Source organism: Centroberyx gerrardi, chromosome 17 (genome assembly GCF_048128805.1).
Source record: "Centroberyx gerrardi isolate f3 chromosome 17, fCenGer3.hap1.cur.20231027, whole genome shotgun sequence".
NCBI lineage: Eukaryota > Metazoa > Chordata > Actinopteri > Beryciformes > Berycidae > Centroberyx > Centroberyx gerrardi.
This window is the reverse complement of record NC_136013.1, coordinates 19494235-19509002: the sequence shown is the minus strand read 5'-3', so window position 1 is coordinate 19509002 and position 14768 is coordinate 19494235. Positions and strand designations below refer to the sequence as shown.

The 14768-nt window shown below is 42.4% G+C and overlaps 3 protein-coding genes across 3 annotated transcripts in view; all 3 read left to right on the top strand.

Annotated features, from left to right (window-relative positions):
* Window positions 1–2625, top strand: part of kif6 (kinesin family member 6) — a 55278-nt gene extending 52653 nt beyond the window's left edge. The window contains exons 20-23 of the mRNA XM_078289346.1: window positions 513–590; window positions 724–828; window positions 1972–2087; window positions 2573–2625. Coding sequence (XP_078145472.1) covers window positions 513–590; window positions 724–828; window positions 1972–2087; window positions 2573–2625 — 352 coding nt within the window. The remainder of the gene's footprint in view (window positions 1–512; window positions 591–723; window positions 829–1971; window positions 2088–2572) is intronic.
* Window positions 2626–6251: 3626 nt separating this feature from the next.
* On the top strand, window positions 6252–8495 carry LOC139916779 (potassium channel, subfamily K, member 16-like). Its single transcript, XM_071905769.2, has 5 exons — window positions 6252–6464; window positions 7136–7250; window positions 7338–7504; window positions 7936–8104; window positions 8266–8495. The coding sequence occupies exons 1-5, from the start codon at window positions 6252–6254 to the stop codon at window positions 8493–8495; spliced, it is 894 nt and encodes a 297-aa protein (XP_071761870.1).
* A 1512-nt stretch (window positions 8496–10007) lies between these two features.
* LOC139916792 (potassium channel subfamily K member 17) lies at window positions 10008–13846 on the top strand. Its single transcript, XM_071905790.1, has 5 exons — window positions 10008–10223; window positions 12624–12738; window positions 12934–13100; window positions 13253–13421; window positions 13596–13846. Exons 1-5 carry the CDS (start codon window positions 10008–10010, stop codon window positions 13844–13846), a joined length of 918 nt encoding a protein of 305 aa, XP_071761891.1.
* The last annotated feature ends 922 nt before the right edge of the window (window positions 13847–14768 follow it).

The following is a 14768-nucleotide window of genomic DNA, read 5'->3' as shown; positions in this document are numbered from 1 at the left end:
ATATCCATAACTGATAAGAGCAAAGTGCCCAGGCTCCACAGATCAGTCAAAGCGATGATTAAGTGTGATATTACCACTCTGGGGACTTAGTTCATACTATGATTTGCCTTTTAGTCATGATACGGGTCGTACTGGACCTCCCATGGTAAACATACAGTGACAGTTATTTGCTTGACATTAACCAAAGCCCTTATGACATAGTTACTGTATCATAGTCACAGAGCAAAGAGCAGAATATTTCTCCAGGCCGTGTCAAGACTACTCAGAGTGGCTAGATAGATGAATGTTGGAGTACAAGCTACTCTGCACTGTAGCTCCCTCTTGTGGTTCAGATCAGCACTTGTAATGATGCTGAAAATAGTGTGTAGTATGTGAGATGTAAAATAGACCTATATCAACCTAATGCATTGTAATTGATCTGGACATTGTCCTCTACTGCACCTCCAAAACAGAAGTACTGTGTTGCAATGGTTTCACATCCCTAATTAAAGCTATGCTAACATGTTCTATAGCACACCCAGTGTAAGCAGCACTGTCAGAGACTTCCCAGCACCAAGAGACTCCTCCACTCCCTCGGCACCAGACCCCAGGTCAGCCTTGCTTCACTGAATTCTTTCATTAGTTTTCTATAAGGCGCTATTGGACTATATACTGTATGTCAGAGTTTGTTCACTTATTTTTGAAATTCTAAAACTGTACCTTTGAAATTTCTGTGAATTTCAGGAGCATCGTCCCCAAAAGCGTACCCGCTTCGACAGCTGTGTCAGCCTGGCTTGATAAGCCACAAGAAGAGAGGGAGATGGCCTTCACTGCTTCATCAGAGTTAAGGTAGACGAGGGGCAGAAAGGCCAGCATGGCATGAATTGTTCACAGGCTTCCCACAGGCCTTGAAAATCCTTTAAAGTTGATTTCAGAAAAATAAAATACTGCCTTAATGCCTTTTAAAGTCTTTCAGAATGAATGGATGGCCTTGAAAGTAGTTGGGACTTCTCTATCGGAGCATCAACACTACACATACTGAGGAAAACCCTGGATGGATGGAGATTTGTGTTGATAGCAGTTTTAAAGTGAATGATTTCACCATGAAAGTAAAAAAAATGAGGCCTCTATGTTGTCTAATTTTGACCAATATCATGTCTTACCCCAAAACATGCCAACTGAGTCCTTGAATTTCACCAAGCAAGACTTTGAAAGCCATTGAAAAGTCCTTGTGTGTAATTGAGACTGAGACACAGACTTATAATTTATTGGGCCATCCACATACAGTAGCACATACAGTATGTTAGTAGTATCACTTAACATCTATACACACAGCCTGGAACTGTAGTTTTTATAGCGGCAGGGTGTTTTCTCTACACTTATGAACATGACCATAAATTTTTACTATTTTGTGAAGTAATGTCTCCAAACTCTATTAACAAATCAAAGACCCGTGGTCTCGCCTGAACACCGCTGCTGAAACCACCTTTTTACAGCCGCACTAAAACACTCGGTGCAGAACGTATGTGCTTTTGTTCCTGTCCTGCGACCGCTTGCGGCAACAGAGGCTGTATTGTTTTATACGTGGGCTGCTTGAGGTGAGCTGGTACCTGTTAAGGGTCTTAGCCTATTTCCTCAAAGCTTTCGGACTGAGAGGCAGTTTTACAACAGTGCCGTTCAGCATGTTTCAAAGCGCTGCATGAGACACACACACGCACACAGAGCAGAGATTTAGATTTATATCAAGGCCTCAGTTGGATTTATTAGAAGGTATTCTGGTCTTGGAACAGATTACATCATTTCCCTCCACCATATGCACAATAGGATTACTGCTGTAAATTTTTCTAATATAAAGTCCTTATTTGTGTTTCAAAGATAGTGAGAAATGTATTATGTTTGAAATGTGTGTGTGTGTGTGTGTGTGTGCGTGCAGATTGGTGTCCATAACGCTGATAGTACCGTACCACAGATAAGTGTGTGTGTACATTTCAGGGCCCTTTCCACCACCGAGCTCTCGTCCTCCTCCATTCCCCTGACTGGAGACCAGCAGACAGATGCTGACATCCTGGCCTTTATCAGAGCCAGGCAAAGCCTGCTCAACCGGACAGGTAACACACACACACACACACACACACACACACACACACACACACACACAGAAATACACAGAGTATACATCTCACGTTCAACATTCAACACTGCCCTCTGGTGGTGAGGAGATGCCTTGCACAGTTTTCTTGTCTTTTGCTCTTACTTGCTTCTCTCTCTCTCTCTCTCTCTCTCACACACACACACACACACGCGTTCTGTCTCTTTCTATCTCCTTTGACCCTCGTGTAGCTGCTTACCTTGGCAGACAGTGAAGTGGACTTGGCTGCTGTATACTGTGGTTTGCCACTACACAGACCAGATATCCATAAAGGCTGAGGTCATGTGGACAGACAGAAAGACGGTCAAATGAACAGAGACACCAGACAGAACAACAGTCGGGCTGAGGGACAGAGATTTGCCCACTGAAATCTTCTTTCTTTTTCTTTCTTTCTTTCTTTCTTTCTTTCTTTCTTTCTTTCGCTCCTTTCCCCCCCCTCTCCAGATGAGAAGGAGTCATCTCATGCCTCTTTAACTTGGCTCTGCTACGCTGAATAGCGACTGTATTTTGACAGGAAAGCCCCTCTCCTCGGTTGTCTGGTAACCCCTGCATGGGGCGATCCCTCCCATCACAACAGCATTTAAGTTGGCAGTGCGTGCTGAGCAGTGTTGGGGAGCGTGTCGGCAGGCTGGAGGCCGTTATTGTAGATGAAGTCATGTTTAAGGGGGGATTCCGCTGAAATTTACCTTTAGGTTGTTATTCTGCAAATGTAGCTTTTCCCAAGATCGAGGAAAATGCATTCGTATGTCACTGACTTGCATTGCTTGATGGCCAAAACAAAGATTTTTTTTTTATGTGTTTCAGGCCCAGCTCAGCAATGACATGAATATCTGAGGAAGCATACAAGTCCTCAAATCCTCCTCCTCTTCCTCTGCTTGTTCACATCTATCAGGTGAAAGACAGATGGTTCTGAAAACATCTGTTAGATGTCTGTGAGTATCGATGGACTGACGATGAAGGTGTGAGGAGGACTGATGTGCCATGGCTATAGAGTCCCACACATACTAAGTTTCTTATGAAAACACGCCCCATACGCACCCAAACACACACACACACACACACACATAGACACACTCATTCACCTGCTGGAGATGATGGCAGTGATGTAACGGTCAGCAGTATAAATCACAGCCAGCCAGCCGGCCGTTTGATCTGAACAAATGTTGTCTCAAGATATCAGAGGAACTAGCCTTTACTGGACCGGACACTAAGAGACCAGTTAGCTCCAAACAGCCCCAGTTTGTGTTTAAAGAGGGGATGAATCATGACTTTTGAGAAATGGTCACAGGAAGTTATGATTTATTTCAAATGCATTTCAGATGTCTGTTTGTCTTACTTGATTCTGAGTGTTAAGCCACTGTAATTTTGTGTAAAATAGTGTAAATAGTAGTGTGTGGATGTTGTGTGTAATGTATGTAGCTTACAGATTTATTCCTCATATTGTGGAAAAAAAATCAAGTATTTTTTCCTCATAAAGAGACACTTTAAATGTTCACTTACTTTCTGTAAATGTTACTGCACAAAATACTGCATCGAAAATAAAGTTGTAAAATTACATGTACTTTTTATACAATCAAATACAGCCATGGGGACAGTGAGATAAAAAAAATGTTTTTCTGTAAAGCTGTACATTTCTTATTTGGATATATGATGTTAAAACATATTAGAATAATATCAGGGGTTGTACCAAATAAACAATAACAATACTGGTGCAGCTCTGGATCCTGCCCCTTCTATCACACTTACTCATATTACAGTCACTTTAGCAGTGAGGTTCCACCTGGCTAATTTCCCTATGGAGGTCAATTGAAAAATGGTCTAGGAAAATTAACTACTTCTAATTATTGCATATGGGATTTTGTGAACAAATGGATCATCTGGGGTCAGATTATTTACATTTCATATTCAAATTGGGTTACATTTGTTTTGCATGAAGCATATTTGCGACTAAATAGTGATATATGGATGTTTAAATTTACTCTTATGTTCATCTGTCCCAATACTTATGCACAATTAGTTCTGGGGGACTGACATGCATGTATAAATAAATAGAATCAGAAGAACAGCTCACAGTCTGTACTTGAATACAAATTAATTCAGCAAGTTATTCGCCACCGTCCCGATGCTTTTGCCTTTGACTCTATCCGTAATTCTTATTTTAGTCAACATCAGATGGTACACGGTATCTAAGCATCCAGCCACAAACAGAGCCACTGCAACACACCTAAACAAAGAGGAGACATCTTGTGAGCATCAAAGCAGCTTCTTTGCATGTCTCTGCATTGATTTGTTTGACAGATGACAAGGAGCTGAGCGATTTGCATCCAGGCAAGGAGTTGCCTCGGAGAAAGAGACTCCTTCGCCCAAGTCATCTGTTATTTCTTTCACTCACATTGTTGACTTTTAAATGCGTGCATGTTGAAGCTGTCTTGAATTGGCACAGATTGACACCAAAATAGAGACCCTCAAGGACACATTAGATTTCCATCTCATACTGAATTAGCAGTGTCACCAAATTAAGTGCAGCTCTTCCATACTTTCATACTCCATCATTCGTGGAAATGTTTTGGGGAGGATGCATACCCCAATTTTTTGACTTGATCTTACCCTCATTACACCATCCGACACAAATTTAGAAGATAAGGTGAAAATCCTACAAAATAGTTTTTATTATAGACTCTGATGCTCCTCTTACAGCCCCTATCATCAAATTACAGATGGCAACATTGTGCCTAAGAACAAGCCTAATAAGCATAAGAAATCTCTTTCCAGCTGTCAGAAGGCACACAGAACTGTCTGGCAACCTGAGACACCAATATACCCATTTAATAACAGTAAAACAGGACTGAAGAGTTCTGTGATGATCACTGCTGTAGTTAACATCTACTCACAAGGAGACGCCTCTTTTCTAATATCCTCGCAGGCATTTCTTTAACATGCCAGCAATATGTACTAAAGCCACAGAAGTCCATTAAGTTTTCTCTCGAGGATTCGCCCCAACTCTTCAATTTATGGCCCGTGATCAAGTAGCGCTCTCCACACCTCTCCAGCATGTCAGCTCCTTCCTCCCCGTCCGACCATAAACGTGCGCGGCCCTTGAACGTGTGGAAAAGGTCTGATGATTGTCCTAGCAGATGTCTATGTGTTAGAAAAGTTGTGTTTTTACACTCTGAGGTGTCCATAGTTAATTGATCTTAAAGACTGACTCAATTTGGTGGCACTGTTGTTTTTCTTTGGATGACAATTTCTGCAAAGGTCCTGCATTGCTGTAACACTCGGCGAGTTTCTCCTCAGGTATTTGTGAACCCAATGTATTCTGGTTGAACTATGTTTTCCTGAGGTTCAAACTGGCTGCTTGTCAGTGAATAAAAGGAGTTCCCCTACAGAGCACAACCGTATCTAAAGGCTGTGGAAGAAGCACTCTGCAATTGTGCGTGCTTGAACAACCATCAGCAGTCGGGTAAAATATTAACTTTTGTTCTGCTGACAAGATGCTGCTGCCGCTTCCTTGTTAGTGGAAACAGGTGGAGGAACAGCCGAAAGTGTGTGTGCATGTGTGTGTGGGTGTGTGTGTGTGTGTGTGTGTGTATCCAGATGCCACCCTAATGGAGAAGGGGAGTTCAATCGTTACCAAAGCAACCCATAAATCAACCGCCAACATCTATGCCCCTCTGTTTGACCAATCAGAGGAGGAACATTAAGTGGAGATCTTTTCTTCTGGAGAATTGTCCAGTCAGGACTGTCACAGCAACCTGTAGCCATCCATGCAGAGGCAACTTTACTAAACATCAGCTCTATCTTCTTGATTTCGCTGTCATCGAAAACGGAAGCACTCCACGTCGATTGCCTCTCAATTACGTTCAAATACATTTCTGTCTCAGCGTTGACAAGTGTCTATTCCTTCTGCTGCAGTTGAATGATATCTGCAACGATGGAAGATTGCTTTGAGGAACTACACATGAGGTCTGTCTGGCTTGTCTGGCTTGATCATTAGTCCTTTATGAAGCCAGCGACTTCTTTCTACCTTTGAAGACCACTACTTTTCTTTTTTTGTACAGCAAGTAAGTTTTGGACTCGATTGGAGCATCAGCCTTTCTATCCGTCCTGGTTGCGGGGGAGGTTGATGGCGAGGTTCCAGGTGGCCCGGGTCAAGGTGAGCTGGACGTCACTCCTGACTCTGGCCCACTTCACATACCTGCTGGTGGGGGCCACCATCTTCCAGATCCTGGAGCGAGAGGCGGAGAGCAACAGCCGAAACCACTTCCAACTGGAGAAGCTGAATTTCCTGGCTAATTACACCTGCCTGGACGGACCCGCGCTGGAGAAGTTTGTTGAGGTTTTGGTTCAGTTTGTTCCTGTCTGTCTTTTGTGCTGGACTATATACCTGAATGGCCACAGCACAGCACATTATTCAATGAACAATTCATGTTTGATACATGTTAAATTGAAATCTTAATCTCTAACTTTCATTGTATCAAGTGTAACAGCAGAATGTTTCAATTTATAATGTTGGGTCCAACATTTGGACCTCATTTATCAGTATTTCCTTATGTTTAAAACATTAACAGATGCTGAAATGATTAGCCAGTGTGTACCTGTCAGATCATTACCTGATCAATGACCTGGGCAAGAGTGATAAAAAGGGCTGTAGATGTACAAGTATACAAATCCATTGTTAATTACTGATTAGTTCAGATGGTAAAAAGAGCTCAGCAAATACTGTGCACGACAGAGAAATTAACAGATCGATTTTATGATTATCCTGCTAAGTGCGTAGCAATAAATGGTGTTACTAAATAAATCGATAATTATTTCATGAGCCACAATATGTTTGCCCGAGTAATTCCTTGATTGCCAGCATCAGCATCATGAGTTGAATGTGGCTGTTAGGGTTGTATTTCCTTATATCTGATTTTCACGATTCATCTGAAATCCAAATTTAGAAGCAGCTGGTTGTGAGCTTATTCAAATGTTTTGACCTAACCGCTCAGACTTTCATCTGTGCAGGTGATTTTGGAAGCCTGGGAAAAGGGAGTGAATCCCTCTGGCAACTCAACCAACCCCAGTAACTGGGATTTCAGCAGCTCCTTTTTTTTTGCTGGCACAGTGGTCACCACTATAGGTGAGCACGTCAGCACCCATACCATACTCAACATCTTATCTGTCTGGTCCATGCAACGCTGATCACAAACCATCATCTGGTTCACAGGCTACGGAAATCTGTCCCCCAGCACTGTGTCGGGCCAGGTGTTTTGTGTGTTTTACGCACTGTGCGGGATCCCGTTGAACCTGGCCTTCCTCAAACAGCTGGGGAAGTGTCTCACCATCCACCTGGGCCGACTGGAGAGGGGCATGCTGTCACTTGTTCCACACAAGGTACATATGGTAGCCAATGGATTGGAGCATCAAACATATAACAATATTACAGATCTCACCAGGGGCATCAGTTCACTAAATGGTAAGGTGTGGCAAAAGCCCTGCACCTAATATCATTTGCCACCAAAAATTTCCGAACTTATATCAACTAGCAGTGCAATGACTGATGACTGACAAGCTATTGATTGGTCAATGTGATAAATTCACACTAGTCCCGAATGCTCCCGAATTTTCTTTTTAAGATAATGGCTTCCAAATAGATCTCTGTCAATTTTTACTTTATTTTTGCTCTCCATTCTAATGATCAAAACTAGAAGATCTGATTTGGACTCACTTAGCCTAATGTATAGCAAGTGCCATACCCTGCCATGCCCAGTTGATGCCAATGGATCTCCCCTAAATGTGATCTTTTCCATGTTCCTACCCTGCAGCGATCAGTTGAGGTTCTGGCTGTGAGCTTGTTCCTCATCACGGGCAGCCTGCTGTTCCTGATCATCCCTCCGCTGCTGTTCAGTTACGTGGAAGGCTGGTCGTATGGCGAGGGCTTCTACTACGCTTTCATCAGCCTCAGCACCATTGGCTTTGGAGATTATGTTGTGGGTGAGTAGAGATCTGCCTTTTGTAAGCTTTGATAGACTTAGTATTTTGGCATTTTAAGTATTTAAATGTTTTAAGCAAGGAAACATATTGACCCAACATTTCTTTTTGGAGTGAAACTGATTTAATGCTGTGTTCTAACAAGCTACTGTCAATTCTCTTAGGGACCGACCCAGACAAGCAGTACATCTCCGTGTACCGTAGCCTTGCGGGCGTATGGATCATCTTCGCCTTGGCTTGGCTTGCTCTTATCCTCAACATGGGAGCCAGAATAATGGTGCACGCGATTGGCCTAACACACCCAGGCTTTAAGAAACAAGAGGAGGAAGAGGACGTGTCATCCAGTAAACTGGAAGACGGGTTCGGGCAGACGGCCATCCAGTCAAAGATCTGAGAGCGGACTGTAGATCAACAATCGGCAATAATGGAGAATTATGTGTGTAAAATTTACAATGTGGAATGTATTCAATGTGATTGTTTTGTACATATTGTGAAATACACTAAGAGAACAGATGTATGCAGCCATTCATCTATTAGCTAAGAATGCTTTTGTAAGATATTATTTGCCCCTGTACATTTATTCACTCTGTTTGATGCTTCATGCTTGTATGTTTCACCATTTCAAAATTCATTCCACATACGATACACTAGGCTGGAAAAACATCACAAGGTTTTTTACACTTCTACCTCAATTAAGCCGTTCTACAAAGTGAGAACAGTGAGAAGATCAGGGTAAAAATCTCAGAATATTTGGCTATGACGACAATGTGTTTAATCAAGTGAACCAGTGAGAGATCTTATAATGTTTATCCATCTTTAGACAATACATGAAATTCTGAATTCGTGTTCAATTATGAAGTATGTTTTTGTACTGTTTGTATATGCACATTTTGTCATATGCCACTTTACTGCATTATTGTATCTGTTTTCTAACAGAACATGTGAGTATTTTTCAGAGGAAACTACAATTTGAATTTATGTTTCTTTTGTGTAACTTTATAGTGTGTGTGTGCATATGCGTATGTAGCGTGCTCATGTATGTCCACATCTGTGTTTGTGTACTGACGGTAAACTCCAGTGAATTGAGTGCGAAGGGCTATCTAAAACAAACACATTAATCAAGCTGGTGATGTGAGGCTGGACATAGTGGGACCTGGGAGCACATGTAATGCAGGACTGAGTTGGAATAAAGGAAAATGACTTTTGACTGTCACATGTTTCTAATATGTTCGTATTATCTGGCCAGGCGTTAAATGGCAAGGACTGTTAGCAAGGCAAGGGTCTGTCACGTTCCATCTTCAGTGAATTGTAGCCCTAAAGAGTGAAATAGAAATGTAATCCCACTGAAGTATGGTCTGATATATCATTTGGAGACTCTTTGGTTTGGTGGCTATTAAAGTGCAGTGGTTGGATATTTCTGTCCCTGGAGATCATGCGGTGCGTAAGACACACGCCTCTAAAACTGCATACGAACTAACTGGCCTTGAATTGACCCCTTGCAAGACTGTCTGTCCTCTAGTATCTCCACTCTTCTGTATCCCTCTCATCATATTCTCATCATCTGTATCTTGAACCAAGATGCTAGACTAGGAAAACTCCACAGCCCTATGGACAGTGGCTCATTTCCAGTCAGAAAAAAAACGTCTGACCTTACCTATGGCGATCAACCGCAGCCCAACCTCTGGTGGTGCCTCTCCCTCTTAGTTTCTCTCATTTTGCTTCACCAGATTTGCATGATAGGCCATGGGAGCGATTGAAACAGGAGTGCGGGTGGAGGTTCATTTGCCTGCATCGCATGGAAAGGGGAGAAGGCGAGCAAGTAAACCCTCAGTCATCTCTATCCCTGGCTGCAGAGGTTGAGAAGCCCAGTTAAACCCGGATCCCAGAGCCTTACCGAGGCACCAGGATGGGAATCAAAGAAATACTCAACTTGGCTCGGGTCCCCTCCATCCTGATGCTGGGGGTGGTCTACGTGGCCTACGTGCTGATCGGCGGGGTGATCTTCTGGAAGCTGGAGGGAGACCTCGGGAAGAAGGACATCAGCCGTTTACTGGGGAACAAAAGACAACTGCTCATGACGTACACCTGTCTGAACCAAGAGGGCCTGGAGGCGGTGGCTCAGGTGAGGCACAGACACATGGGACCTCAAGGGAGTGTGTAGAATAAAATAGAATCTAATCGAATAGAATAGGACACACCTTTATTGTCCAACCTAGGCTGCAAAAATCATCTTTGCCCTCACCCCAGCCAGGCACAACGAAAAACATATGCAAAATGTTTAAAAGCAACGCAAGACAATAGTGTAACACTATACTGTTCTAAAATGCTGATCTGTGGGGAGCATCTCAAACTCAGGGTGGAGTAGGTGTCTTGTGTTTTTAACAATTGCCAATACCTATCTGTGTACAGTTGTTTGTATAGGTCACCCTGTTGCTTTTTGACTACTATCCTTACCAATGTTTTAACAATCCTAGCCAAATTGCCTTTACTTATTGTGTTCAGATTTCCATACCGGACAGAGATATTGAACACAACGATGCTCTCTGTCAGGTTGACATAAACCCTGGCTAATGCCACACCCCAGCTTCCTAATTAAAACAGCCTCTGACTGGCTTTCTTACACATAAAATTGAGGGCCACTTCAGTAGCTTAACAGTTCTCTCCCTCAGTTTAATCTCATTTGTTAGAAAACAATAAAGGTGATAAAATGTCCCTTGCTCAATCAAATAAAAAATACAAAATTTTACATTGTTTATAGAGGCCAATTTTGAATTTTATCATTTTTTTTCATTTCATTTTGGCCAAATAGAATCCATAAGCATATGGAAAACATCATCTTGATATTTTGCTTTACTCTAGCATGCTAGCTAGCTAAGTGGCTACAGCTGTTTGGATGTGATAGGATAGTTCGGCTAGCAAGCTAACATTACTTGTTTAGCTTACCAGAGCTAAAGTTAGCAGCTACACACCAGGAGGACCAACAATCTCCAGATATGTGTCCAAATATGACAAACAAACAAACAATATTTACAAAATATTACACTTTTTCAACTTTTGTCATCGCATCGCTGGCCTGGTTGCGCGTCACCACCTATCCTGTCATGCCATGCGCAAACCATTACTCGCTTCTTATTGACAGTGAATGGAGGCAAACGGTTTGTCTCATGAAATTGCGTCTGGTCTGCAACAACCACTACAGTATGCATGGATTTATTATTTCAAACTACTGTAGCAACACTGTGATCGATTTTTCAGTGTTTTAACATTTGGCTGCTCGTTCCTCTACAGTGACCATGCTCTATACTCATACTACCCAACTACTACGTCAAAATACTGTAGCCTACATGTAAGACTCATACTTAGCTGTCTCAAGCACGTCTCTTGTATTAAAAGCATCATCAATCCAATAGCCTAAATCACTAATAATAAAGTAATCAAAGACGGAGTGGACCAAAAGCGGTCAATAGGGGGCATCATTCAGCAGTTCTGGTTTGGGCCTTTAAACAAGAACAAAGAAACCATTCTGATGATAAGTACTCACTAACAGCTGCAGAGACCCATTTACACCCTCACATAGTGTCATGATTAAAAACAAAACACCTAGTAGGTTTGATTAATTACTCCAAAAGCAATCAGACCTATATGGAGACTTGAATGAGGCAACTTATTCCATGCAAATGTCAACTTCCACAGTCTTTCAACACTGCTCATGCTACTTTGCCTATGTGTCTTGCCCTGACTTGATTTACACAGTGGCAGAGCTGTGCAGGCTTTTCCCTAGAAAATGACGAGACGGATTCTTTGGACTTGCAAAGCTTGTTCTTGAGAAAAGCAAGTTGCACTGTGTTTACAAAATAGACAAAGGAGTTATAATGAATGCAGTTCTGGCTGTCAATAGATGTATTAGTCCCATATCAAATATATAAGTGTGGCATACAAATCAATGTGAAAAGTTGGGTTTAAATTAATTTTTTCCTTCCAATTTTTCTCTCTTCTCTGAATATCAGACATAACATAATATTAATTCTTGCATTTCTAATTCCTTTGATTAGAGATACAAGGGGTTGCAGCATCAATGCCAAATCCAAAAGGCTTGTATAACCAGGTCAGACTGTTATGTATTTCCTTGGTGTGAGTGTCATATTGGCGATGAACCCAAGACCTTTATGTAACGGGCTGTGTCAACATATCTGCTCTGACACAGTGCTGAGAAGGGCCTTCTGTACATCATCATGACAGCTGTGGTCCATTGACCTAGATGGCCTCCGTGTGTCCAAATAACCCTAAAAAATGTGGATCAATTTGTTCAGGTGTTACATAACTATGAGTTATGGTTGTGGGGTCTGGAGTTGAGTCCTTGGAAGGTGACATGATTCTTCCAAAATGTCTCTTCAGTTAGCTAGAAACAATTGAACACTAGGCAGTAGAGCTCAAGTTCAATTCAAACACAAAGCAAGAGTTTGAGCAGAATGTTATCAAAGGGGCAGTTCACCCAATTTGTCATTTTTAATTTATGTTTCAGGTGGTTCAGGATGCATCTAAGGCTGGGCTGAGCTTGAAAGGCAACTATACCACAGACGGCTTCTGGAAGTTCACCAGCTCAGCTGTCTTTGCTGCAACTGTGGTCACAACTATAGGTTAGACATTAGGAGATGCAATACATATTTCATGATGTGCCATAGACATTCTAGCCAATAGAGTAATTGTTAGTGTGACTTAACAGCTAGTATTTAGTATTATTAATCCTTTTCCTAACCCTACTTGATTTTTTTTAGAAGATTGCCATTCAAGGGTTAGGGTGAGATCAGATGCTAACACCTCATATGTTGCAGGCTATGGAAACATGAGTCCCAGCACCGTGGCTGGCCAGATCTTCTGCGTGTTCTTCGCTCTATTTGGCATCCCGCTCAACATGGTAGTGCTCAACAGGGTGGGCAAGTACATGCTGGTTATAGAGAGGAACATCTGCGACTTCCTCCAGGACAAGACCAAACGGAAGGTGAGGATATCTTTCAGTACACAGTCTGATATTAAAGTATGTTAGAATATTAAATGAAAATTGTTATTTTGCAACCCCTGTCCTTCTACACTGTCATGTTGGGAAATACTTGTCATTCTTCCTTCAACGCTCCCTCCCACATGTCACTGCAGAGGTGCACCCGCTTCTTCGTCCATCTGGTGTCTTACCTGTCTGGAGCAGCTCTCTTCTTCGTGGTGCCCATGATCGTGTTCAAACAGCATGAGGGCTGGACCTTCGCCCAGGCCATCTACTACTGCTTCATCACCCTCAGCACCATTGGCTTTGGAGACTATGTGGCAGGTAGAGTACAGTAATTACCCTGAAGCACTCCTAATACACAAAAAAATGCTGCAGTGCTGTTTGTTCGCAGAAAGTCACCAAATTGTGATCCAAAGTGGTGAGATCTTGTATCTTCTTGGATGCATCTTAACAGCAGTTATTCACGTTTGCATTGAATGCGTCTTGCCTTTGCAGACAATAATCCAGACAAGGATTACCCGGAGTGGTACAGCATCCTCATGGCCTCGTGGATCTTCTTCGGTCTGGCCTGGCTGGCCCTGGTTATCAACCACTCCATCGACATACTGGAGCGGCTCAACGCCTACTTAAAACAGTGGTGGGGCGGCCACAACCAGGAGCAAGAGTCCGGCGACGGCGAGTGTGACAACCCCGAGACACAGGTGGAGGACGAGGAGGAGATCAAGGAGCCCCCGATTACTGAGTAAACTCAGGCTTTGGAAAACAGGCAGAAATTGTGGAATCTGGCAAAATGTGTGTGTTAGAATATTTTTGAGAGCGCTATGCATAAGCGGAATTTGAATGGCCAACAATGTAGACATGTAGCAATATTGGTAAAAATTGCTCATATGGTAAATAAGCATATTATCAACAATCATCAACTATTTTCCATCACTAATTCACTCTTATCAACATCATTGACAAATTTACAAAGATTACATTTATTGTGAGTTTTAACTGTAATTTCAGTATGCTTTAGACCTACAACATGTCTGGGTAGACATGAGATCACAACTATATCTTGCACCCATATGCATGAAAGGCAAGCTCCGCCCTGGCACTACACATTTCAACATTGTGATGATTTAATATGTGTCAAAACAATGGTTCATCAACTTTGCCATCAATCTCCCCCACCAATAACTTTGCTGTTGACTCATTTTTGTTGAGTCAAGCTTGTTTGTCAGACAGCATGCAGCACCCACATGCTGTCAGTCCATGCTGTTAATCCACTTCCTGTAATCAAACCCTGTTTACCCAGCCCAGACTGTAAACAAATAAATCTCCATTCCAGAGCTTGTTAATCTACCTGGTCCAAAACGGCCTTTGAGATTAAAGTCTGGGGAAGGATATTGGGTCAATACTTACTTTCCCCCACATGTCTGTCTAGGGGTTAGTGGTCAGTGGAAAACTGCAAGAGTCAGTCTAACTCTTGGGCTCTTGCTCTTTTGCCCCTTTGAGTCACTTACCTCATCCCACTGGCCACAGACCAACTCATCTGCCACCTTAGTGGTATTTTGTAATTGGCCGACGGAGCCACAAGATGGGCAATGCACCAGGGCTTTAATGAATGAGAGAATTTTGCTCAGGATTATAACTGCAATACATTAAAAAAAGGTAAAATGTTAA

Coding starts and splice junctions, on each gene's coding strand:
- LOC139916779 (XM_071905769.2), top strand. CDS start 6,252: ATGGCGAGGTTCCAGGTGGCCCGGGTCAAGGTGAGCTGGACGTCACTC. Junction 7,505..7,935: donor TGTCACTTGTTCCACACAAG/GTACATATGGTA, acceptor CCTACCCTGCAG/CGATCAGTTGAGGTTCTGGC. Junction 8,105..8,265: donor CTTTGGAGATTATGTTGTGG/GTGAGTAGAGAT, acceptor CAATTCTCTTAG/GGACCGACCCAGACAAGCAG.
- LOC139916792 (XM_071905790.1), top strand. CDS start 10,008: ATGGGAATCAAAGAAATACTCAACTTGGCTCGGGTCCCCTCCATCCTG. Junction 10,224..12,623: donor GCCTGGAGGCGGTGGCTCAG/GTGAGGCACAGA, acceptor TTTATGTTTCAG/GTGGTTCAGGATGCATCTAA. Junction 12,739..12,933: donor AACTGTGGTCACAACTATAG/GTTAGACATTAG, acceptor CATATGTTGCAG/GCTATGGAAACATGAGTCCC.